Consider the following 26,970-nt stretch of genomic DNA (forward strand, 5'->3'; position numbering starts at 1 on the left):
TCCTTTTCTTTCAGAGTTCATCATTTTGAACTTTAATTAGTTTGCTTAGAATAGAGAAATTGTTAGCTATTTTGCTGATGAAAAATGAGAGCTTTGACTCTTAAGGATATAATGTTGGAATTGTTTGTTCCTAACCAATCAATCGAATTCATATTCAAACTATAGAAATGATTGCAACCAAGTTCATAAACCTAAATATAATTCCATATCAATTCATAAGAATAGAAGAGATTGAATCCGAAAGTGTGCCTGAATCTCTTAGTCAAAGGTGTCATCACAAGATTCTATGGGTTGATGGATTGTTATTGTGATATTTCAGATTGTAAACATTAGAAACTTCTTTATGGTTCTCTGGAAAGGGGTTAAAGAACCAATTTCTCGTTATTATTGTAAACATGTTTATCATTGATGATGGAGAGGCATTTATGCAACCACAAATCCTCCATCAATGATGTCAAACTTGTAATAAAGTTTATATCTAACATGTTTCAAAGGCTAAACCCAATTACATACATTTTTAGATGTTGAACCAGTACCTTGACCTATTAAATAACTGATTCGGTTTTCAATTCCTAATAGTCAAAGCCATAATTTAATTGTGATCAAAATTAAGCTGATTAAGACATTTGTTTAATAGTTTATCAAATTAACTGGGTGAGTTAACCCATATTTCCATACAATGTTAAAAAGGAATACTAGAAACTCTTATAGCATTGAGCTTTCCAAAACTGCACATTGCATCAAGCAAAATACAATGGATCACAATATTAAGATCCATAATACTCTTTTCTATTGGAGCAAATAATGATATTCCCACATGATAAAGTTGGCATTTGCAAAGTCCACCCAATGTTATGGCGCGAGTCTTGGAGATTGGGAATTTGGCCATAATTGTGCATATTAAAAAACAGTTATTGTATTGGGCAACATGTAACTAGTATTGGCATAACCCACCAAAAATAGTAGCTGATGCAAAAATTATACTTCCCCCAGTCTCAATTTATAAAACGTTTTTGGTGAAATTCATTTTTTTAAATATAAAACACTTTAACAAAATTAAAATTTAATTAACGATACTTTTTTAATATTACCCTTTCCATATTATTTCTTTTTAATATATTTTTACTAATGGAATCTTAAATGAAGGATATTTTTAAAAGTTTATATTTGTTTTAAAAAATAAGATTATAAAGTATATTTAATAAAATGTACTGATATGTCTGATTTTGTTTAAAAATATCTTATAAATTAAATTAAAGCTAGAGTAGTATCAATAATACAGTTAATTTCAAATGACAAAGATCAACACCACGAGAAATTTTTAAGTAGGCCAGGTGCACCACGTCATTTGTGACTGTCCAATTAAAATGCTTCAAGTCATTTAAATAAAATATTACATGACATTATTTTAATTAATTTTATTCTTATAATAGAATACATAATTAATTTATTGCCTTTTCTCTCTTTGTATCATTGATATCAGAATCAATTTATATTTACTACTATCTGAATATCATATTTTTATTAGACAGATAACAAATAACATAGCATACTCAATCTATCTAATAATTTCTCATAGCACACCAACATTCTAGGTTGATGGATAAAACAACCATTACTCTCTTAATCTCCATATATAAGATGTTTTCAACTAAATCACTCAAAACAATAAAAGTTGGTTATCTAATTAAAAGCATAGTAACACTTTATTTTTTTCTAATTATTGTAAATAAAAAATGAATCTCTTTTTTTAAAGTAAATTAATGAGAGTACTTATCTTTTTTTTTAATTTAATAAGGATATAATAATCTATTCATAAAAAAAATACTAACAATTTTTTATATTTAAAAACAAAAAAGTTTTAAATGATATTTTATATATAAGTATGAAGAGAATACATTTTTAATTAATTAAAAGAATCACGCCATTGGGATTGGAGATGATCCTATTAATAATTTGGATGTGCTGCATTGTTATAAACATTGGAGATGGTGAAGTCAAATACAACAATAAATTGATTTATTTACTATAAAGAATATGACTTTTTTGTTCACTTAGAGTACCAATATGTTACTTTTCTCCCCAGTTTTCGCCAGGAAGATGTCCTTTAATCTTATGTACTTTTTAACTTCTGCTTAAAAAAATATTATCCATTTAATTAACAAATAAATGCATGGATAGAAATATATTATATTATTAATTATTTATGCACTACTCTCTTATTAAAAATATAAGATATTTTTAATCAAATTGCACCCCCAATTAAATAGTTAATTATTTTTAAACTAACAATATAATTTCATATGTATCTTTATTTATTTAATAAGGTATTTTAATTTAAAATAAAGATAAAATAATTCATTTATCATAAGCACTTTTGACAAAAGCACATTAATTATATCTTGAAACACTAAAAATATTTTATATTTTTAATAAAAGAAGTATTTATTAATTATTTATTTTGTAAGGTGATCATCAATATATTTTATATTGTGGATTTGTGATAGAAATACTTATTTTTTTAAATTTTTGTTCTGAATTTTTTATACTCGGGTATTGTAGGTGCCTCTTTTCTAGTTATATATAATCAACAAAATAATTGAGGCAAATAGTAAATATATAATATTCATTAGATGAAGAAATAAAACTTATATACTTAGCCATAACAAATTCTTTTTATTAATATCATTAACACATCAATATCTCCCTTCATTTAACTCATCAATCAAGAATTACTTATTTACTCCATTTCTTAAATTATAGGAGGACAAAATATTTATGATTAATGAATACATTTAGACTAATATATAGTTGACCTTTGAAATTTGCATCAGAATACGTAAACTTCTATATTTAATGAATTCAAACATGGAAATGCAGTAATATGGACTAAAAGATTGAAAGAAAAAAAAATTAAATATGTGGTGGATAATCATATGAAGAAATTAATTAAATCAACAAAAATCCCAAAAAGTTAATTATTAATTATATGCCTCTTCCACCAAACTATATATAAATTCAGGTCATTCTCTTACTTGAGCTCACAAGCCATCATCATATACAAGTAAAATTCTAGCTTCCTTTCTACACTGAAAGATTTTTCTTTTTCTCAGTGAAGTAAAAAAGTCTTGTGTGTTCAGTTCTAAAAATGAATATTCAAGGCCTATTTGCTATCCTCTTTTCTTGCATTGTTGCTTCACAAGCTGATCCTATTTTTGACGTCCTCAAGTATGGTGCTTCAGGGGATGGCCAAACTGATGATACACAAGTAAGTTTGCAAATAATATTAATTAATTCATTTTATCCCTTTGGATAATTAATTTTGCTACAATATTATTTGGAAATCATTGGATAGGCTTTGTGAAAGCATGGGAAGATGTTTGCGATTCAACAGAGGGAAATCCAACCCTTCTGGTACCTAAGAGAAGAACCTTTGTATTGCAACCTACGGTTTTCCAAGGTCCTTGCAAGTCTCCATCCATTAATTATCAAGGTAAGTCCATTCAATAATAATAATAATAATAATAATAATTTTTTTCTCTTGGTCTACTTCTCGAAGTTATGTTTCTTGCTTTGATGATCTAGATGATTCAGAAATGTTCAAGCTCTATACATTTTGCAAAATGTGTAAATGATATTTATACTAATAACTCTGTAAGATTTACATTTAATATATACAAGGTAAAGAGGGAATTTTTTTTGTGCTATTCATAAGTCGAGTTATTAATTTTTATCATAAATTTTTTCTTTGATCATTAAATATTAGTGAGAGTTTCATCCCATTTTATAAAACATTTTTTTGAAGTAATTTAGTATCCCAAAATATAAGACACTTTAATAAAAATAAGGTTTCATAACTTATTATACTTGTCCAATATTATCCTCCCTCTTTATTATATTTTATCTCTATTTAATGTTTTACAAATAAGATTATATTAAATTAAGGATATTTATGTTTTTAAAAAATAAGATTGCAAAGTGTGTTTAATAAACTTTATTAGATAAGCATAATTTTGTCAAAAAATATCTTATAAAGTAGGCAGGTGAAGCATGTCATTAAAAGGTATATACTTAATAAGAGAAATGTTGAAAGCTTATTAAATTTTTAAGTAGATTTAATAACTCTTTAGTTTTTTTTAAATTTCAGTTAAACATATTAAAAGTGATTTATAAATAGTATGGAAAGAGAGAATATTTCTGTGTGTGTATGAGTGTATCATTTTCTTAGTAGATAAGACGATTATATATGAATTGGTAGATTAAGGGAACTATAAGTGGTCCAAAAGATGTCAATGCTTGGAAGTGGTCAAGCAGTGATAAAGGCAACTGGATTCAATTTCTATACACAAACAGACTTGTTGTCAATGGAAGAGGAGTTTTTGATGGCCAAGGTGCACCATGGTGGGATTGTTTCAAAAGATCCAGATGTCACAGGCCAAGTGTAAGTTTGAAATCTCACCCTTTGAATATTTCAAAATAAATTAAAAAATTTATGTAGTATTTCATCAATATTTTATAGGGTTAACGATTAAATTTTTTTCATTAATCTTTTTTCAAGATGCACGGGATTTTTTGTACGGACAAGAGAGACAATGTTTTTCCTAAATCATTTTTTCGTGAAGCAATTTTATTCTTCCATTAAATAATTTTCAAATTTACCATGATTTGCCTGTGTGGATTACATGTAGGCCCTGTTGACCATCTGATCAAGTTTATTATTATAGGGTTAAAGTGCTAATTTGTTTCTGAATTTTTTTTTTTTTTCAGAAACGCTAGGTGGGCTGAAGTCTTATTAAAATAAAGTTTAGTAAATACTTACTTTAGTAAAATCTTGTTAAACTATTAAACATTTTAATATTAGTAATTTAAATATTATTATCTATAAATATTCACAAAAAATGAGAAATTATATTTTAAATATTAACATCTCAACTATTTTTCATAAATTTATAAGTAACTTGTAAATTAAAATAATATGCTAAATTATAAGTCTTCCTCCAACATATTACATTATTCAAATTTAACATCTTGATATTTTGTAACTTTGTACTAAAAACAAAAGGAGTGAACCTCCAAATTAATGGATAAAATTAATTTTATCTTGTTAAATTTACAACTCATTTTTTTAATTTTAAAATTGGGAATATATTGCATTATATGAAACTACCAATTAAGATTTGAGATTTACTTTACATTTTAAAATTTGTTGAGACTTTACTTAAATAAAATAATTTCTTAAGCGCCATCATGTATTAAAAATGGAACAACATCGTCCTTCCATTAAGTATTTGAAATTTGACTGCTAGTTAACAATAGAGAGAGAGAGAGAGAGAGAGAGAGAGAGAGAGAGAGAGAGAGAGAGAATGACAGAGAAAATTTAAGGGGTCTAATCAATTTTAATTTTCTTATAAGGTCTTCTTTTATAATTTACTTGTAATTATTATTATTATTATTTTTATTATTATTATTTACATATTTTCACACACAATTTATAAATCATCAAAAGTTTTTTTAAAAATTAATTTGAATAGTTAATATTTAAAAAATAATTTACAAGTTTTTGTTTAATATTTATAAATAATAATATTAAAATTATTAAATACTAAATTATTTAATATTTTAAAAATATTTTATTAAAATAAATATTTATTAAATTTTATTTTTAAAATTTTAGAATGCCCATCCAAAAAAAGAGTTCAGGGCAAATTAACAGTTTAACCCTATAATAATAAGTTAGGTTAGATGTTCAATGGGGCTCACTTGTAATCCACATAAATAAATCACTGTAAAATTGCCTATTCTTTAATGGAAGGACAAATTACTCCCAAAAAAGATGGCTCAAAAAAGTATTACCTTACTCATCAATATAAGATGCAAAGTCTTTAAAGAAAAAAGTTTAAGAGAAAAAATGACCTTTAACCCATATTTCATATTGATTATGAAGGTGAGTAATTGGTGCAGGCTATATCATTTCATGCATGTGAAGGACTTAAAGTTAGTAAGGCGAATGTGATTAACACCCCATCAAGTCACTTAACCATAGACGGTTGCAATGGTTCTGTTTTCTCCCATATCTATCTCCTTGCTCCTAAGGATAGCCCTAACACTGACGGCCTTGGAGTCCCTGGTTCATTTCATTCAACGTCACAGTCCGAGATTCTACCATAGAAGTTGGAAATTAGTTAGTTAGTTTAGTCAAGTTACTTTTTATAGAGTTAGTAATTTAAATCAAGCCTAACAAATTAACCTAAATTGACCTGAAAAATTTAGAACTAAGTCCAAAAAAAATTATTTTTTTAAATGTTTTTATAGACCCAAAAAAATTTGAGCCAATCATAATCGGGTTTGGGCTTGGCCTGAATACCCAAATAAAAAATTAAATTTTTTAAAAAATATATAAAATATAATAAATATTAATTAATTCTCTAAGTTTTATATCATTTTATATTAAAATACTGTATATTTTAGTGTGTTACTATAGTTATTTTTTAAAAAATTAAAAGTATTTATATTTTCATATTTTTATTATTTTTAATAAATAAGATAATTCAAAATCATATTTAAAATATATTTTAATATTAATTTTTATATTTGTAACATCCAATTTTTTAAAAAAAGTTTTGAGTCCTATACATCATTTGCGCATCCAAAAAATATATTTTATATTTTTATAAAATAATATAATTAATTTTAAAGTAAAAATAAAATTAAAAATAATTTTAAAAATAAAATTTGGGCATGTTTGAATTTCCAACTCAACTACTAAATAAACATAATAAATAAAATATTCTTGAATAATTATTTGATTATCATCTATACCATATCTAGTTAAAAATTTAGAATAAAATAGAGTAAAAATTCTTTATATGTAAGGGTTAAACAATATAAAAATTTAAAAAAAAATTCCTAAAAAAATAGTATTTCACTCATAAATAAATAATTTTTTTATATAATATTATGATGGCTATTTTTTCATATTTTTAAAAATGAAAAATAAAGTTTATCCAAAAGTTATTAAAAGCTTTAAATTGATTGGGATAATAAATTTTAAGTTAGTAGTCTAACCAGGATTGAATTGAGGTCAAATTAATGATAATTAAAAAATATATTAAATATTTATATATGACTATGATATGAGCAATATTTAAACAACTAAAACATTAATTTATAAGTAAAGAAAACATTCATAAATAAATTACACATAATACAAAGCTAATTAAGTACAAAGTTAATAAATTATTATTTTTTATTTTATTCTTTTAAAGTTAAAATAATATTTTATACTTAACAAATTATTTAAAAATTAAAATTGGTTCACAAAATAAAAAAATATTTTTAAAAAGTTTCGGGTATTCGGGCTTGCCGAATAAGCTTGAAGCCCAAAGGTATTAGGGCTGGACTTAAGTATATGAATTTTTTAGAATGGGTAGAATATTTTAAATTCGATTTAAATAAGTCCGACCTAAATTGAGCCTGAATCAAATAAGTATGACCTACCTGAATTATCTGCTCTAACTTTTCATTGAGTTAGAATATTAGTCCGGTTCATTTCACTTTCAAAAAATCATTATAACTCATGACTATTAAAGTGCTCAAAAAAGCAAATAAATGTACTAGTTTGCTTGGCACTAGGCATTTTAAGACAACTTAAATATCATAATCTTTAATCATTTGCTACCAGTGCATGGAAACCTTATGATTTTTGATCGTGATCTCATTTATTTTTGCCTCATTCCACAACTCTTTCCCTTGCCTTGTATTAAAAAGATAATTATAATTATATTCTTTCCGTTTGGGCTGTGCATGTAGCTTGAAAGCCTGGCAAACATACGGCGTCATTAGGCCAAGCTTTGGGATTGGCATCAGGCAAGGGTCAAGCCCTGGCCGAACCAACCTAGCCCAAAAATATGCCATTTTCTTTTTTAAAACAAACTTTTTTGTAAAAAATATTTATTTTATGTTATTATTTTTGTTGAGAGTTGTCGTATATCATTTTTATGATATTTTTAAATATTTTTTATCATTTTAATTTTTCTAATCCCTTTCAAAATTTAAAATAGGTTTGTAACTCAATATTATGTAAAATAATTGATAGTTATTAATCATTTATAATTTTAAAAATAATTAATTTTGATGTAATACTAGTTTTATAAATAATATATTTTAAAAAATAATAATTATATCTTTTGTTCAACGAAAATACTTTTAAAATTGTTTTTCAATTTAGGCCAAACCCAACCTTAGCAATGTGCTCGAGCCGGGCACTAGGCAAGAGTAATGATTGGCCTTGTGCACCCCTTATCCTATTTGAGTCATCTTTTTACTCTCTTAAAAATTACTCAATTATTATATTCCTATCAACGGTTCTAGATTCAAATACACTGGGTTGTATCCTGATTGGAGAAAGTTTCTACCTTAGAAGAAATAGTCCCTTCCACTTACTCTAATTATGGTTGATTTAAATTTCTTTTTTGTTGAAGGTGATGACTGTGTGGTCATTAATGGAGGTTCCTACATGAACATTAGTGGCATCTTCTGTGGACCTGGTCATGGCATAAGGTGATTTGATCTCACAACAAAATCCTACTTGTTATGTTAATCTCTTGGCTACAAATACCATGATGGGGTTGGGAGTTTCAGCACTTGTTTGGTTTTGTTTTCATTTTTAATTTTTAATAACTATTTTGCAAATTAGTTTTTAAAAGTTGGTTTTCAAAACAAAAAATGGAAAATTTTATTTGATTATATTAATTTGAAAATAATTTTAGTTAAAAAAATGACTGATAGTGATGGTTACCAATGTCGTTAATAAGATGGTATATGATAATGATTGATTAATAGTTTAAGTTAATTTATAATAATCAAATATAATACATTTTAAAAACTAAAAATAAAGAAAATAAAAAAAGCTCTAACATATTTCTATTTTTTCTTTTAAAAGTAAAAAATGAGCATAACATTTTTAAAAATATTTAAATTCAAAACACTTACTCCACGATTTTTTTGTTTTTTAAAATAGAAAATAATTTTTTTAAAATAGAAATTAAACAAAACATAATAAAAAATAATTTTTAAAAATAGAAATTAAACAAACCATTAATATCTTTGATCAACCACCACCATCCTGCACTAATATAGTGAATGATGAAAGGAAAGGAGCTTGTAATTTGTTCCTATTGACCAGGTTGTAATCATTTTTTGGTTAATGAACCTGTTGAATAAATAATCTATATAAGATTTTGTTGTGTGTGTGACTGGTGAATACATACATGTTTAGCATTGGAAGCCTGGGAATAGGTGGAACTCATGGCGCAGTGGAAGAGATCCATGTCAGAAACTGCACCTTCACCAGATCTTCAAGTGGAGCCAGAATCAAGACTAGGGAGGTAACACACACACAAGAGAACAATAAAATAATTTTGAAAAAACATAATTTTGGATCCATGTATTTTGCTCATTTTTACTATTAGTTTCTGTATTTTTTATGTGTTTTAAATCCATACACTTTTGTTTTTCATTGTTTTATGTCCCTCCAAGTAGAGTTAGAAAAACGGGTTGGCCTAATCCTATAAGGCCGACCCTTGATGAGCTTGAACCTAAAAGAGTCAATCCTGTTTAAGTCTGAGTACTCTTTAAGATTCTAATATATAAAGCTCGGTCCTCGACATAGCGAGTTCAGGGTTGGCCCTATGGGCTTTAGGCCCTTTTAACTATTTTTATTTTTTAAAATTTTTTTCATCAAACAAAAATTACTTCATTCTAATATAATACTCAATTAAGAAAGTAATGAGAAAACTAATTAAACAACAACTAAATGAACAAAAAATGCAAATGAAATGACAATAAGGCAACAAGCAATTGATCAGCTAAGCCAACAAATACTCAATTGAGATTAGATGAGATTAAGGGTTTGAAATATGGGATTGAAAGATAAAGAAAAACAAAGAGCAAAAGTACGATGTGTGCATCAGTTAGAGCATAACTCACGAGTCACAAATGTACAAACACGATGAGTGACGAGAAGACTTGGGATTGGAGATCGATCACAGCGAGCTTTAACTAGTTGATCACTATTGAGACTTCTTTCTTAATCGGAGTTAGCAACAAGGGCAACAGAAGAGTGAGTAAAAGCAAACGCAATGATGACTTATGAGTTGCAATGATAGAGACGGGGATGGCGATGCGATAACTTGTTGAAGAGCGAGGATAACTTATAGCAACAAGAGGAAGAGAAGCATATTGAAGAATAAAGAGTGAAGGCTCAACTGAATGAATTATTGTCATGAATCTAGATGAATTAGGAGATTTAGGGTTGTATTTTTTTTTTTGGCATTCCCTCCACAGTAAATGTGGGCTTACATGTGATGTGGAGAAAAATCTAGTTTAATTTTTTTCTAAATCCAAGAAGAGTCAAAGTCATGAGAATTGATAAAAAAAAATGTAATGTAGACTTAAACGAGCTAGCCCTCAGCCCTTTAGAGCTAGCCTATTTAAGCACAATTTACCATTTTAGGGTCACATTTATGAGCTCAGCCTTACTGTTATACAAGTTTAAACAGGTTAAGCCCGTCAGCTCTGCCTCCAGAGTTTTTGCGCTTTGTTTATAGAGGGACCTAAAACACTAGAAATAAAATAAAATAAAAGTATATGGACCTAAAATGCTGAAAAAAAGTACAAGGATCAATAGCAAAGCACAGGGACCTAAAATTATGTTTTTTTAATGATTTTTTTAACTGAAAAATCCAATACAAATGATGATTTAGTATTAAAAAGATAATAACAAGTTATATTTAGATTATATTAGGCTGTCTCTATGCTGATAAGCAATTAAGATCAAGGTTTTTAAGCTTGAACTTACAAAAAATAATCCCCAAACTTTAAGATGAGCCCCATGTATGTGAATCAAATATTGTTTTTAAATTGGAAGTCCGAAAGTAAAATGATACTTTCAGAGAGATGCTCAAGAAAAGAACTTACAGAAAATTCACTTAATCTTGCTCAAAACCAACTGTAGGCACATGAAGTTTAATTAGAAAGAACTTTACAAGATAGTTGATACCATACACACACATATACTAGAAAGGAACATCCATCAATCATCTGGGGCTTGTCTGATTTCTTTTTTTTTTTAAAGCTGTTTTCTTTTTTAAAAAATAAAAAATTAAAAAATTCATTTGGATAAGTGTTTTTTATTTAATTGTTTTTAAAACTGTTCTCACTTTTTATTTTTAAAAACTAAAAATGGAAATATCTTAAATTTGTTTTTATTTTATTTTTCTTATTTCCAAAAACACATTACATTTTATTATTGAAAAATATAATAAGCTTGATCAACTATTATCATAAATCACCATCATTAATTGCCTACAATCATTACTATTAACGTATTTTTAATATTAAAATTGATTTTAAAGTAATATAACCAGATAATTTTCTTTTCTTTTTTATTTTTTTAAACACAAATCTAAAAATTATATTACAAAACAGTTCTTAAAAATAAAAAATCGGAACAGAAACCAAACAAGCCCATAGATTCTAGTTGTAATATCTGGTTACTCTCTTTCTCCATCAATCATTTAATTAAACACCCGCCAATCTTATTACTATTAATTATTAACATTCTCATTCAATCATGTTTTGACCAGGGTGGATTTCGATATGTTAGAAAGGTCATTTATGAGGACATAATACTGAAAGATGTTCAACAGCCAGTGCTCATTACCCAACACTACAATATTTCTCAAACAAATGGCAACAAAAAGGCTATAAAAATCAGTGACATCACATACAGGAGTTTCAAGGGAACTTCAGCTTTCGAGGAAGAAGTCAAATTGGAATGTGACAATGTTGTAGGATGCACCAACCTTGTGTTGGACGACATCAAAATTACATCGTCTAACCCTGAAATGAAGACCAGAGCCACCTGCACAAACGCTCATGGCAAAAGTTCTGCCACCAACATTCCTCAAGTTTCATGCCTTCTAAAGTGATCCTTTTCTTCAGGGTTCATTATGAACATAGTTTGTTTAGAATACAGACATTTTTAGCTATTTTGCTGATGGATAATAGAGGATGGAATCTTAAGGTGTGTATATATATATATATATATATATAACTCTTATATATCTAGAGCAGGAGCACAAATTTTAACATGGTTTGATTTGGCATCTTTAATGTATGTGTTGTCACATGTCTCAATTTCAAAATCATGTATATTATTGCTTTCTAGCACCACTGATGTAGTAGAAGGTCTTTGTTGGGCATGTTATCTCCTTTAAAAGTCAAAATATTAGTATCTTTTGAGGTTCTAAGATACTATTCATATGATTAGAAATTTTTTTAAAATAGCTTTAATAGCTAATGGTTATTTAAAATAATTTTACTATAAAGAGTAGTCTTTTTAATATGTAATTTTTTTTTTGAAATAATACTTCCTTTCATATAACCTTCTAAGGTGCTTTTAGGAATTAGAGAGATATGATCTTTGTGATTGTTAATATTATAGCTTCTTATATATCTCTTTACAAAAATTCCTTAATTTATAAGGATATGAATTTTTAAAAAATAGATCTCTTTATTTTAAAAATATTCCAACATAATAAATAGGAAAAATGTCAATTAGGTCTCAGAAATTTAACTATCATTAATTCATTTCTTTAAAATCTAACTGTCATTTTCTCTATTAAGTACTTAGAGCAGAAGAACCTTGATCCTTATTTCTGACTTCTAAATCTTTTTTTCTTTATTTAAATTTATTTCAATTATATTAATAATGTAGTTAATTTCCGACTTCCACCAACATTATAGTTTGAAGGGTAAATTTTTTTTTTTTTTGGTTCTTAATGCAAGCCAAATTTTGGAAGCTTTTTCAATTCCTCAATATAAGGAAAAATTAGAGTAATTAATATTTTTTTTCAATTTTATCCCTTATTTATTATCATTTAACTCCAAAACAAAAATTTATTATAATTATTAATTATAAAGATGGGTAAAAATATAAAAAAAACATATTTTTTAACAAAAAAGAATGCCTTGATTTTTTTTTACCTGAAAAAAGTATACATTGATTTAGTGGCACTAGTATTTTCATATACATATACATGTGGTGCATATACTAATACACATGCAAGGAAGAAAGACAAAATAAAGGATTTAAATCGAATGAGTGGCTTAAATCTATTTACTCAATGAGTGTTTTAAGACATTTATCAGATTTCATTAACACTTAAAAATAATTGAGATACAAATCTATCTAAAAATTAAAAATAACATCACCATCAAAATACTTGTCATGTACGCTGCCCATTCAAAAAAATTTGAGATTAAGTATTTTTTGAATATTATATAATAAAATTTTTGACACTCATTCGGTTAAATTAAATAATTATTATCATACGTGAAATATTTATTGAATAAGGGAATTTATGTCACTTGCTAAATTCAAATCCCTAAAGTACATGGAAATTGACAAATAGGACTAAATTCATGCACACAATCATTATCCTCTTTTTTTTTTTTTGTGGCCAAATGCGCACAATCATTATCAATAACTCAGACCAAAAAAATCATTATCAATAATATTAGTTGTTTTTTTTTTCATGAATTCAAGGAAAAAAAGTTTGACTTGTAAATACATTTAAACCAGAAGCTAATATGGTAAACTCTTAAATGCTATAAATGAGAGTGGAAATATTGTTTGGCCGTTGAATGGGAAAATATTTATCCTTGCACGAACAAAAATAAATACATGCTTCTATTGGATTGCAACATCTATTTACTGTACGGTAATCTAAACTTTGTATTTGAATGTGTAAATATTTATCTGCGAATATATTGAACTAAATAAATATTTCCATTCTACTACAATATTTATGAATTATTTATTTATTTGTCAGGTGACCATCAATATATTTTATACTGTGGATTTGTGATAGAAATACTGTTTATTTTATTTAAATTTTTATTATGCGCATAAATTTCTTATAATCGTGTAATGCAGGTGCCTTTTTCTAGTTATATATAATAAACAAAATAATATACAATATTCATTAAATTATTCATTACTTATTTATTTACTCTATTCATCATGGAGGGTAAAATATTTATGATTCATGAATGCGTTCATCTAATATATATATAGTTGACCTTTGAATTTTGAATCAGAATGCGAAACATCTATCTTTAATGAATTCAAACATGGAAATTTTGTAATATGGATTGAAAGATTAAAGCAAAAATTAAATATATGGGGAATAATCATAGGAGAAATCAACAAAAATCCCAAAATATCCCAAAAATTAATTATATGTGTCTTCCACCAGACTATGTCTATATAAACCTAGGTGGTTTCTCTTACTTGACCTCACAAACTATCGTCGCGTAGATACAAGTAAAAATCTAGCTTCTTTTCTACACTTAAAAGATTTTTCTTCTTTCTTTTCTCAGTTAAAAAAAAAAAAAAGTCTTGTGTGTTCAGTTATAAATGAATATGCAAGGCATATTTGCCATCCTCTCCTTGTGTTTTGTTGCTTCACAAGCTGAACCTATTTTTGATGTCCTCAAGTATGGTGCTTTAGGAGATGGCCACACCGATGATTCAAAAGTAAGTTTGCAAAATATCATTACTATAGTCATTTTTCATCTAACTATTTTTGGACGGAGTTTGAATTTATAAACTCAATTGTTCTAAAATTGCTTATCACTATTTCAAGACTCAATTATATCTCATTTCTCAAACTGCGCACATACAATGCATATACTCTCTCTCTCTCTCTCTCTCTTTCTCTCTCTCATAAAATTAGTAAAATTTTCTAGTCCTTATGTTAATTTATCCTACCAATCATTATATTAATTAATTAATTAATTGTATTCCTTTTGGTAATTAATTTTGGTCCATCTGGAAATTTGTGGAAAGGCTTTTGTGAAAGCATGGGAAGATGTTTGCGATTCAACAAAGGGAAATCCAACCCTTCTGGTACCTAAGAGAAGAACCTTTGTATTGCAACCTACTGTTTTCCAAGGTCCTTGCAAGTCTCCATCCATTAATTTTAAGGTAAGTTGATTCAGTAATTAAATTTTTGTCTTGGATGACTATATGATTCACAAAACATGCAAGCTCTACACACTTTATGGAATGTGTAGAAAATTTATGCAATATTTAGTAGTTAGACAAATATTTTCTAGAAAGAAAAATGAGAAAAATACACGTATCTCATTTTTTCTAGTTATAATTTTATTTTATTTTTCTTTTTAGATAACACTTTCCCATGTACCAAATATGTAAGATTGCTATATATATATATATATATATAATTTCTAAGAAGAGAGCATGATTATATATGGATTGGCAGATTCAAGGAACTATAAGTGCTCCAAAAGGTGTCAATGATTGGAAATGGTCAAGCAATGATAAAGGCAGCTGGCTTCAATTTATATACATAAATAGACTTGTTGTCAATGGTGGAGGAGTTTTTGATGGCCAAGGTACACCTTGGTGGGAATGTTTCAGAAAATCTAGATGTCAAAGGCCACGTGTAAGATCAAAATTTCACTATTTCAATATTTCAAATTAAAATAAAAAAATTATACCGTATTCCCTCCATTTTTTTTTATTGATTGAGAATGTTAGTTATTGGTGCAGGCCATCTCATTTCATGCATGTCCGGAGCTTAGAATCAATAAAGTGAAAGTAATTAACACCCCATCAAGTCACATAAACATAAACGGCTGCAATGGCTCCGTTATCTCCAATATCCACCTCCTTGCTCCTAATGACAGCCCTAACACTGACGGCCTTGGAATCTCTGGCTCATCCCATGTCACAATCCGAGATTCTACCATGGAAGTTGGTAAATAATTAGCTACTTTTCTTGCGTAAGAAAACTATATCAGTTCATTTCTCATTCACAAAATCATTATAACTCTTCCCATTTGAGGCGTCTTCTTCATCTCCTAAAAATTATTGGATATTCCAGTCCAACGAACTAATCTATATTCGAAAACTTACCCTAATCATGGCTTATTCCCCTTTTGCTGAAGGTGATGACTGTGTGGTCATTAATGGAGGTTCCTACATGAACATTAGTGGTGTCTTCTGCGGACCTGGTCATGGCATAAGGTGATCTCACATCAAAATCCTACTTTTTCAATCATATATACATCCATCCATCCATCCATCCATCCATACATATTTATACATACACCATACAAGAAATTTACATGTGTTCAATAACTAATCTATAAAAGTCTCTGTGGCTTGTGTGCTGGTGAATATATACATGTTTAGCATTGGAAGCCTGGGATCAGGTGGAACTTATGGTGCAGTGGAAGAGATCCACGTCAGAAACTGCACCTTCACCAGATCTTCAAGTGGAGCCAGAATCAAGACTTGGGAGGTAACACACAAAAGAGTAAAATAAAATGATTTTGAACTGCAAAATCCAAAACAAATGATGATTTAGTAATAAAAAGATAATACAAGTCATATTTAGATTAATATTAGAGTGTCTTTATACCGTTAGCAATTAAGATCAAGGTTTCAACTTGAACTTTCAAAAATAATCCCCAAACACTTTAAGATGATCCCGTGTATGTGAATCAACTGTTGTTTTTAAATTGGAAGTTCTAAATTAAAAAATATACTTTCAGTGAGAAACTGAAGAAAATAACTTCCAGAAAAATTCAACTTAATCATGTTCAAAACCAACTACAAGCACATTAAGTTTCGAAAAAGCTTTACAAGAGAGTTGATAACACATGTACTAGGAAGAAAGACCCAACAATCATTTATATTCTATTTGCACTCTGGTTTCTCTCTTTTCTCTATGATTTTGTTATTTAGTCTAATTAGTCTTATCCATTTTTACATCACAATTAAATTATTAACATTCTCATTCAATCATGTTTTGACTAACTACAATTGTGTTACGCTGTTCAAAACCAGGGTGGATTTGGATATGTTAGAAAGGTCACATATGAGGACATAATACTGGAAGATGTTCAGCACCCAGTGCTCATTACCCAACACTACAATATTTCTCTAACTGACAACAAAAAGGCTATAAAAATCAGTGACATTACATACAGGAATTTCAGGGGAACTTCAGCTTTGAGGAAGCAGTCAAATTGGAGTGTGACAATGTTGTAGGATGCACCAACCTCGTGTTGGACGACATCAAAATTACATCATCTAATCCTAAAATGAAGACCAGGGCCACCTGCACAAATGCTCATGGCAAAAGTTCTGCCTCCAACATTCCTCAAGTTTCATGCCTTCTAAAGTGATCCTTTTCTTCAGGGTTCATTTGAACATGCTTTGTTTAGAATATAGAAATTTTTAGCTATTTTGCTGATGAATAATAAGAGCTTGGAATTTTAAGGATATAACTCCTATTTATCATTAGATTAGCAACTAGTTAAGGTTATGCTCATGTGCTCAAAAAAACATAAAACATTATAAACATATATATGAGAAGAGAACAAAGCTTTTCAGTTATATTTAGATGAGAGAACTTTTTGCGTTATAAATTTATAATAGATTAAGGCTTTCTTGTTCTTTAAAAATCTAAAGATGATAAACTTTATACAACAAGTCAGGAAAGGGGTGCATAAAGACTAAATTTTTATACCAGATGAAGAAAAGGGTGCAAGGCTGGAAAAAGTAGGTATGGTTGGAAAGTGGACAAATCCGTGCCTGAAAAGAGTACATACAAAATACGCTCTATTGATGATGGCGATGCACTGATGCAATAAGAAATCCTCAATAAATGATGCCAAACTTGTAACAGTTTGCATCTGAAATGTTTCAAAGGCCAAACCTAAACCCCTCTGTCAGTCATACAACAACAACAACAAAAAACTTTATACCACTAGGTGGGATCAGCTACATGGATTATATAATGTCATTGCGCTCTATCATTTATCAAGTTTTTAAAAATATTATTAATTAAGAGGTCTCAATCAACAGTGTCTGTAAGTCATAACAGAAGGAAATTTGCATTTGAAAAAGCCTATTATAGATATAATAAAAACATAATTTTCAGCAAAGGATGATTCAGACAGGATGACCAATCTATCTCATGGCAGCAACCTAAAGATAATTTAGATCCTCTGTACATCTTTAGCATAAACCAGTCAGATCTGATTTGGATGGTCATGATCTTTTATTTTTATTTTTTGAAGCGAATAGAATTAAAAATAAACACAGATTTCCATCTGACCTTAAAAAAAAAAAAAAGACAATTTGAAAAGCACAAAATCCAAAATCTAGGCTATTCAAATAAGATCTCGACAGTCGAAAAGAAAGTTCCATGCAATGCACATCTCCCTTCAAGTAAGTGGATTCACAGTCAATCTATAGATGCGAGATATGCAGTCTCAAACATCATGCAGATTGCTAGAGCGACTTCCACAAACTTGGCACTCCCTCATCCTATTATTGCCTCATCTGCTGAGGCCAGCAAGCAAGAGAGTCCACATGAGGAGATCCTCCCAACTTTAAAAAAAAAAAATCATTAATAAAAAATTTATCTTGTATTCAGCCAGCCATCCTTATCAAAGGCCTCTTGTTTCTAACAAACCCAGAGTACTTTGCAAAGGAGAGCTACTTCAGTGTCAAATGTCACACTCAATGCGGACCAAGGACACCAACAGCTTCTGTAAATGAAACCAAAGTTTTTATAAAATCATAACAAAAACAAAACAAAGAGGCAGATGAAAAAAAAAAACACAAATATAGACCAAAATCATTAAAATTTAGACAATAATTTACCTTGTAGTATCCTTTCATCAGTTGTGTGCCCCTGACTTTCATTATGCCCTTTGAACCAGGTGGAAGAAATTTGATTTAGCTGCTGGTTTTACTCAAACATATAAAAGGAAAGTAAAAGAGAAACAAGGGTTAGAGCAGAAAGAAGTGACAGGTTCAGGTCATTATCCTAAGGGTCCAGGCTATCAGGGATTGGCAATGATACTGTAGAGTGGCTTTAATCTCAGGCTAAACACGTGGGTCACTTTTTGGCTGCTACTAGTACATTGTATCTGGTTTTGGGTGCTCTCAGTCATTGTTTTGTGAGGTTCAAAAGTTGTGAGGAGATTGTTGGTCTCTCAAATACAGTGAGGGACCTTACTTTGTTCTGTTCTGTCTTTTATTTTTCATTGTACTTGTGTATGGGAATAGGGTTTTGGCCAAAATCAGTCTGTCCTTTTGTAATACTGATTCGGATATCCAAGCATTAATAGCAAAAACTCAGTATTTTGCCATTTAGTGCCTACTTTGGATTCATTTCTCTGTAGTTTCATTAACATTTTGGGCAGGGTTGTATCAAAATTCATAAGCTCCAGATTAAATAATTTTGAACTCTAGATGTTGAATGATCCAATAACCTTCAATATTTAGCATTCTAGCATTTCAGATATAAGAGCCACTTCTTTGCAGGAGAAAATATTACTATTAAAAAAAGGGTCAGCATGAATAAAAGAATGAAATCATTGTAATTGTAATTTTCTATAAAAATAAATGAGAAACATTTTCAAATACAATCACATTGAGTACATGTTAAAATGCAGCTTGTAGTAAATTAGACTGACCTTCAAAAAGATATTCACCAAAAACTTATCAAGTCATTTGGAAGAACAAAAACTTCCAAAGTGGCATGAAGTTCAGTGAATTAAGTGCAAAATCAATTTAAAATCCCATACATGGTTTTTACTTAGTTTGAAGCCACAATGAAAACCATCATTGGTGCACATGAAGCTAAATGACATCAGCAAAACATGTTCAAGTTGTAAAAACATGAAACAGTCAAAGCACAAAATTCATAATAAGTTGATCATGAAGAATAGTAGATCCTTGACATTTGGTAAAAGGAAATTAGAAACTTGCATAATAGGAAGAAAAGCAGGGTCTTCTACTCTGCATGTGGACCAACTAGTACCCTTTAAGAAGAATATCGAACAGAAGGGTCCTCAATCCTCCTTGGACTGGTGCTTTTAAGGCGAAATACCACAGAAATTGTCCAAACGGAATTCACCACATGTCAATGAAATTATTAAAAAAAAAAAACTATGTTTTTATTTTTCAAAAGGCATCATAAATGCAATTTATAAACTTCTATATAGTGCACAAATATTGATACAACTTGCTGGAAAAGAGTTTACCTGTACGCTTGATAATCTAAAGGAAGTGAAAGCAGGTAATGTATATTCTTCAAAAGAATGTCTTGTTAAAGAGACAGTCATTCAGTTTCTCTTGGATTTTTATTAAGTCATATAGCAGTTACATACAAAGCTACTATTTCACATGGAGAAGACATATCATTAAAATAGAAATACCTTCAGATTTCTGAAAGTCGTGTGTGCTTTCTTAAATCCATGCAAGAAAATGCATTAGTTTTCTTGTATTAAAAAAAATATCAGAATGCTATGTCTTCTTGATTAGAGGATATGTGATTGACTAGCATTTCAGCAGTGGCAGCATCTGCAACAAGACCTTTCTCTTTCATTATTTTAAGGTATTTCATTGTCATTGAAGTCTCCTTTTTTAGAAGCAGTCCTTGAACAAATACGTTGTAAGTGCAACTATTAGGCACGCAACCATTCTCTTCCATATTTGTCAATAAGTTTTCAGCCTCATCCAAAAGTCCTTCTTTACAGAAACCTTTAATCATTATGGTATAAGCATAAACATTCATTTGCAACCCTTTAGCAGGCATACTAGAAAACAGTTCCCGTGCAGCATTGAGCTTTCGAGAACTGCACATTGCATCAAGCAAAATACAGTGGATCACAATATTAAGATCCATATTACTCTTTTCCATTACAGAAAATAATGATATTGCCTCAGAATGAAGTTGGCATTTGCAAAGTCCATCCAATATTATGGCACAAGTCTGGAGATTGGGAACTTGGCCATATTTGTGCATATTAAAAAACAGTTCTTTGGCAGCAAGTGGTCGGCCTACTTGGCATAACCCACCTATAAGAGTAGTCCATGTAACAACATCAGGAATAAATCCCTTACTAATCATTTCATCCAAGAGATGCATCGCATTATCAATGTTTCTTACTTTACACCATCCATGGATCAATGAACTATAACTTACAATATCTGGTAAACAGCCCTGGTTAACCATTAAATGAAATATTTTTGTGGCCTCAATCATTTGATTTTGCAAACAATATCCATCAATCAATGAGTTATAAGTGAAAACATCAGGCTCCTCCCCCATCTGAATCATAAAACCCATTATGCTTTTAGCAGCCATAATCATTCCCTCTTTGCTAAAGGCATCTGCTAAAACGTTAAAAGTTTTAACATCTGGCACGATCCCCCTTTGCCTCATCTCATTCAGTATGGCACTAGCTTCCTTCCATCTACCAGAATTACATAGACCTCGAATTAAGCAAGTGTAAGTGACAACATTACGCTGAATACCTTTGCTAGTCATTTCTGAACACAAGCTTAAAGCCTCAGATACCAATCCATCCTTGCACAAACTATTCATAATCATGCTATAAACTACAACATTTGGTTTCCAGATTCTTTTCTCCAACTTCCTTAGGCACTTAATTGCACCAGATGTGTCACCAATATTGCACAAACCATTTATTATCACCCCAAAGGTGTGAATGTCAGATTCATACCCCACCTTTTCTGTATGTTCAAGCAATCTTATTGCTTGAACCAAGTTTCCTTCTATACAAAATCCATTAATAAGAGTGGTAAAAGTCACTACAGTAGGCTCCAATCCAACTTTGAACATTGTACCCAAAACTGAGAACCCATAATCTGCACGCTTTAAATGGCATAGACAATTTATCACAATATTAAGAGTATATATATCAGATTTTATACCTAAGGAAGACATTTCTTTAATAAATGAAATCGCTGTTGTATAATGCTTCATCTTCACAATCACCCCCAACAATAATGTGAAGTCCAACACGGATGGCAAAGGCTTCATCTTAACCATCATATGAAAAAATCTTATGGCATCATCAACACTTTTCAATCTTCCAAACCTGCATTTATTTCTCATAAAATTTAAGAAATGGGGGTCGATTTCTGCTGCGCCAATTGTGGTGCAGAAGGTTGGAGAACAAGAGGAGATGACAACACAAGGAAAGTAACGTGATAGGATGACAAGAGGAGTTCTGGAACGAGCAGTGACACCAATGTCTTGCAGAAGAAGAACAGGTAACCAAGAAAAGGAACCTATTCTTCGTAGCATAGGATTAGACAAGTCGACATCAAATCCTCACTATCAAGATAGCAAATAGAGAGGGAGATTTCCTTCAATGCTGAATCTAACGTTGGAAAATTGAGAGGGAAAACGAAAGAGGAGGATAAGAACTTTACCAAGATGGTTGAAGCATCAAAGCTTCCAAATTCACCCAAAACGCAGCAGCAGACCAAGCTCCCTTCTTCACTATTCTGGGGCTAAACCATGTGAGTCGGAGCTGTTTTGGACAAACGAGATGTTGAGAAGTCTACAGAACAAACTCTACTTAGGTTTTAGGACAGGTTTTTGAACTTTACAGATGTCACCAATAAGTGTAAATTTTTTCACCTGCAACAAGATCAGGAATAAATTACGAGAGACAAAAATAAGCATTTGAAAATTTTCTATTAAAAGAACAACTTTTCTTAAGGTTGAAAAAAAAAAATACCAGAGAAGAACAACTAGGGGAAGATATCTTATTTCTTTTGAAAAGACAACTAAAACTAAACAGAGCCAGAAAAGCTCAGGTATGAAATAATTCTACCCAATCTCTCTGCATATCAGCAATGGAAGTTCGGCTGACACAGCCATGAGTAGCAAATTATAAAAGCCATAAACACAATCCTATCTTGAGCTTTTTAAGTTGTAATCCTTGTCATGTTTAAACATCCATAGATATTTTTGGCCCCAAAAGGAAAAATCCATAGATATTATTGAAGATTAAAATTCCATGGATATTGCATGAAAATGATTAACATAACAGGAAGCATGAAACAATTTAATGACATTGTTGAACATTAACAAAGATGTCCACATGCAGATTGAAGATAGATGCAAACTAAAATCTCAAAAGATTTTGTCCATTGACAATTTCATCCATATGTGGACCAATACTACACTCAGTGGGAGCATCTGCCCCCACTGAAATATTTGAAATATGCATACTTGATACAATACCCTTTTAATTTTTGCTCCAGATACTTGACACTACTCGAGCCAAGTCATTTACAAGATCATACATCACAAATACCTTGAGAATTTTCCAAAAGTGATGATAATAAACAGAATGCCAATACACAATAAATCTAACATTGCAAAACAACACAATCCAAATCATGCAACTCGCTAGTAATCATAATGAAGAGGGAAGAAGAATAATAGCCAATTACACACTATTCAAGCAAAAACTAGTATCAACATGTAAAGATTCCCAATTTCAAAAGCGTCAATATTCAAACGATTACACGACCAGATTCAAAGCCAAATTAAAATGAAAAATTTAAAACAAAGCAAGAACAGCGACGCAGGAACAGATTACGCCGGGAACAAATTCAAAGCCAGATTGAACAAATCAATCTCACCCGATTTTGGCAGTAGAAAAGGCTCTGGGATTCGAACATCCTTTACTGCTTGCCAGACAACAACCACGCAGGACTGACAGACGGCGTCGGACGGAGTGTGGAATGCTTGTTCGTCGACGACGAGAAACGAATCCGCTATTCACGAGAATGTGTTTAATCGGGGTTACAATTTTAATTTTAGAAAAAATTTGGTATGGGTCGAAAATTAATAACTCAAATAATAAAATTTATTTTATTAGCATATCAAAAAAAAAATATTTTATTAATTTGTTCTTATAAAATCTTTTAATTATTTGTTTTTTGATACTCTACACTTCCGACTTTCATAACAAATAGTATATTGTCCCTAAAAAAATTAAATATACTTTTAAAATTTATTTTTATTTTTACTCATTCTCATTCTTTTTTCTGATTTTCTCATGTCCATGTTTTAAAAATTTTTCATAAATAATTAAAAAGATGATTAAATGGCAAATTTACCCTAAAAGTTTTGAACCATGTTCAAAAACATTAATAATCTAAACTCATTTTCAGTATAATATTATCTCCAACATTTTAAAATAGTGTAACATTATTATTATTTTTGGATGCCAGTTTGAACTCGTGTCTTGCAGGTAAAGAACACTCAAGTAAACAACAAAGACATGGAGTAACTGGTGTGTACTATTAATACTAACATTAACAAACGTTAACTTTAACCATTAATTGATAAAAAGTTATAAAAAAACTCAAAAATTATAAAAATGGCCTAAAAATAGAAAATGATAAAAAAATTACATAAAAGAACCCTATAACTATTCTCCAAATTTTTAGTCATTGATCAATTAACGTAGCATTCCAAAAATTTTAATTGAGATTAATTAAGTTGATTAAGAGCAAGATGGTAATTTATAAGCTAATTAGGATAAATCATAGTTAGTGGATGACTTTTGAACCTATCAAACTCTAAATGAGGTGTAGAATAAGGCTATAGGTGATATTAGGCCTTTTTTTAGCTCAATTGGATAGGCTGGAAGTGGGCCTTGCCTTTTATACCATCCATTGTGACAAATAGCACACATGCTACAACATATGGAGCAACTTTTAGAGTTTAAATTTCATCATGGAACAATAAAAATAGAAGAGCAGAAGGTGTAATGTCCGCTTTGATATTACCATACTGTAATCACACCTAGCACGCACATAACAGTAATTAGAAGTCATTAAACCCCTAAATTACTTCAAGTCATAAATAATAAAAATATAGGAAATAATCCTTTAAAAATATATGGGATCTCAAAAATCTTTGAAAACATTTGAACCTTCTAGAATATAGGTATTTATGCACAACGGAAATGGTTAGGAATACATAAACACTATACAATAGAGAAAAGGGGCAAAATAGTCATTTTTGCCCAAAAAGACATACTGTGACATGTGCCACATGCGTCGTGGCATGTGGCATAGAAAGCCACTTTCACGTCTCTATGTCATGCACCGCATCATGCGCTACGCTACACGTGCTCATGACAATAAACAATGTTGTCATGTCAACTTTTTACATGAACTTTAGATGTGCACCATTTTCTCATACAATATCTGATTTGAGTGATTTAAGTTCCTACATGAAGCTTTTCTTATAATCTAACTAATGACATAAATTCCAACTTTATTTTGAAAATTAGATACTTGAATGTAAAGTAACCACTTATTGTCATTTTTTTTCACCTCCAAGCATTTTAAATCACAACCTTCTATCATTAACCATCATAGGGCCTTGACCACAAGCAATGAGACATTGTTCACCTGATTGAACAGTTTTATCAACAATTAAACATTTACATCTAAATTTGGCCACTCAAATGCCCTTTTCCACATCATAATGAGGCCTTTTTTTACATATATACATATGTTGACTTTTGGCCAAATTTCACGCACCACAACCAATTCAAAACACATAACCTTACACTTATAATAGTATTTCAGCCTTCACTATCACATTTCACATATTTCCACCTTAGGGCCAAGATACACACATACAACTATACAAGTGCAACCAAATATGCTAATACATTCTTATGGCAACTTATAAATATTAATATATACAACATTATAAATTCATTACACCAACTTAGTAGGTAACTCAATATATCCACTACTCAAAACTTAGGTCTTTCCCTTGCTACTACCAATATTTGAACCTATAAAATCATAACCACGAGGTGAAACAAAGTCCTAATAACCAAAATAATCCAAAAATATCTATTAACAAGTAAAAATATAAACAAATAAATAAAAAATTATTATTATTATTACCAACCACCTCTTAATATATATATATATATATATGTACATATTCTTAAATGATTTTTATCACATGCATGATCATCCTATCCAGTTGAACCTCCGCATCTACCACCTCTGACTGAATTCATAGGCTATAATAGACCAATTCTATATAAACTAATCTGAGCTCACTTAGAATCACTTGACTAAAGGTGTTCTATCTCATTTTTAAATTATGGATTCCCCTTATCTCATACGCAATTGGGACGTCATTACTCCAATATCGTATCTTCTAAATACTAAGGAGCATAGTCTCCAATACTGCATCCATTTTAGTATTAAGGAAAGAAATTCTCTAACAGCACACTCTTTCAAGTATTAAGGAGAATATAAGTTGCACCTGACATTCCAAGGTGTCAATCATGTCATATAGACTTTTTACTACTTCACATATGGTAACCTCTCACCCTCTATTATGATCATGTCTTTTCAAATATAATATACAATCTCTATATTATACCATATTAATACTTTTCACAATTAGCTTTTAAAACAATTTCTTTTAATAAACATCAGTTATAATTCAAAACTCATTTCAATTTCCAAAATCATGCAAGTTTCAATCATATCAATGCACAACCATATATTTTATATTACAAAACTTTACTTATAAATAGTTAAACTAGTTAATAGATAGTATAAATTATCCTATTACCTCAACCCTTTTGTTTTTAGAAAGAGTTACTGATAATACTCATATTTTACACACTTTATCCATTCATTTAGGACTCATTTTACTTTTTTTTCTCTATTTTGGTTTATTCATGGTGTCAAAAGCAAGAAAATTGCCTAAGCAAAAATTGTACCCTAGGGGTATTTTGGTCCAAAATTACACTTTTTATAAAAAATTGGGTTAATGTTGTGTTCATGTATTTTATGCCCAAAATAATGAATATAAAATCAATTTTTTAAAATTCAATTTGGTTTAGGAGTTATAAAATAAAATTTATATTTTGGGATTATTGACTTTATGTGATTAAATTAGGGTTTTATGTGCTTGTATGGACATGCATGAGCTTTTACATGTCACTACCCTTGGATTTTACTTCATTAATATTTTCCTA

General features: G+C 29.5%; 3 protein-coding genes across 8 annotated transcripts; 2 read left to right on the forward strand and 1 right to left on the reverse strand.

The window, feature by feature from the left end:
- The first annotated feature begins 3,148 nt into the window (after positions 1-3,148).
- On the forward strand, positions 3,149-11,990 carry LOC129286537 (probable polygalacturonase At3g15720). The gene is made up of 5 exons (XM_054922486.1): positions 3,149-3,272; positions 3,356-3,493; positions 8,481-8,559; positions 9,278-9,386; positions 11,646-11,990. The coding sequence occupies exons 1-5, from the start codon at positions 3,149-3,151 to the stop codon at positions 11,988-11,990; spliced, it is 795 nt and encodes a 264-aa protein (XP_054778461.1).
- Positions 11,991-14,482: 2,492 nt separating this feature from the next.
- LOC129286538 (probable polygalacturonase At3g15720) lies at positions 14,483-18,976 on the forward strand. The gene is made up of 8 exons (XM_054922488.1): positions 14,483-14,602; positions 14,915-15,052; positions 15,351-15,533; positions 15,641-15,848; positions 16,039-16,117; positions 16,286-16,394; positions 16,943-17,142; positions 18,829-18,976. The coding sequence occupies exons 1-8, from the start codon at positions 14,483-14,485 to the stop codon at positions 18,974-18,976; spliced, it is 1,185 nt and encodes a 394-aa protein (XP_054778463.1).
- Positions 16,124-23,721, reverse strand: LOC129287011 (putative pentatricopeptide repeat-containing protein At1g12700, mitochondrial). Of its 6 annotated transcripts, none has more exons than XM_054923144.1 (5): positions 23,582-23,721; positions 22,358-22,568; positions 18,770-22,020; positions 17,628-17,692; positions 16,124-16,430 (listed from the first exon to the last, which is right to left on the reverse strand). In XM_054923144.1, exons 2-3 carry the CDS (start codon positions 22,372-22,374, stop codon positions 20,412-20,414), a joined length of 1,626 nt encoding a protein of 541 aa, XP_054779119.1. In that variant the 5' UTR covers positions 22,375-22,568; positions 23,582-23,721; the 3' UTR covers positions 16,124-16,430; positions 17,628-17,692; positions 18,770-20,411. The 6 variants fall into 6 exon arrangements, with proteins under 6 accessions (XP_054779119.1, XP_054779114.1, XP_054779115.1 ...); XM_054923139.1 differs by having other exon boundaries at positions 18,770-22,259; XM_054923140.1 differs by adding an exon at positions 17,084-17,290 and having other exon boundaries at positions 18,770-22,568.
- Positions 23,722-26,970: the final 3,249 nt, after the last annotated feature.

The sequence above is a fragment of the Prosopis cineraria genome, unplaced genomic scaffold (genome assembly GCF_029017545.1).
Source record: "Prosopis cineraria cultivar Desert tree isolate PC_DT_omini unplaced genomic scaffold, ASM2901754v1 PC11, whole genome shotgun sequence".
NCBI lineage: Eukaryota > Viridiplantae > Streptophyta > Magnoliopsida > Fabales > Fabaceae > Prosopis > Prosopis cineraria.

What these genes read in the sequence shown, in the direction of transcription:
- LOC129286538 (XM_054922488.1), top strand. Translation starts at nt 14,483, where the DNA reads ATGAATATGCAAGGCATATTTGCCATCCTCTCCTTGTGTTTTGTTGCT. An exon ending in GCCACACCGATGATTCAAAA is followed by an intron (nt 14,603 to 14,914) that starts GTAAGTTTGCAA and finishes ATTTGTGGAAAG; the next exon opens with GCTTTTGTGAAAGCATGGGA. An exon ending in CTAGATGTCAAAGGCCACGT is followed by an intron (nt 15,534 to 15,640) that starts GTAAGATCAAAA and finishes TTATTGGTGCAG; the next exon opens with GCCATCTCATTTCATGCATG.
- LOC129286537 (XM_054922486.1), top strand. Translation starts at nt 3,149, where the DNA reads ATGAATATTCAAGGCCTATTTGCTATCCTCTTTTCTTGCATTGTTGCT. An exon ending in GGACCTGGTCATGGCATAAG is followed by an intron (nt 8,560 to 9,277) that starts GTGATTTGATCT and finishes ATACATGTTTAG; the next exon opens with CATTGGAAGCCTGGGAATAG. An exon ending in CCAGAATCAAGACTAGGGAG is followed by an intron (nt 9,387 to 11,645) that starts GTAACACACACA and finishes TGTTTTGACCAG; the next exon opens with GGTGGATTTCGATATGTTAG.
- LOC129287011 (XM_054923139.1), bottom strand. Translation starts at nt 22,229, where the DNA reads ATGCTACGAAGAATAGGTTCCTTTTCTTGGTTACCTGTTCTTCTTCTG.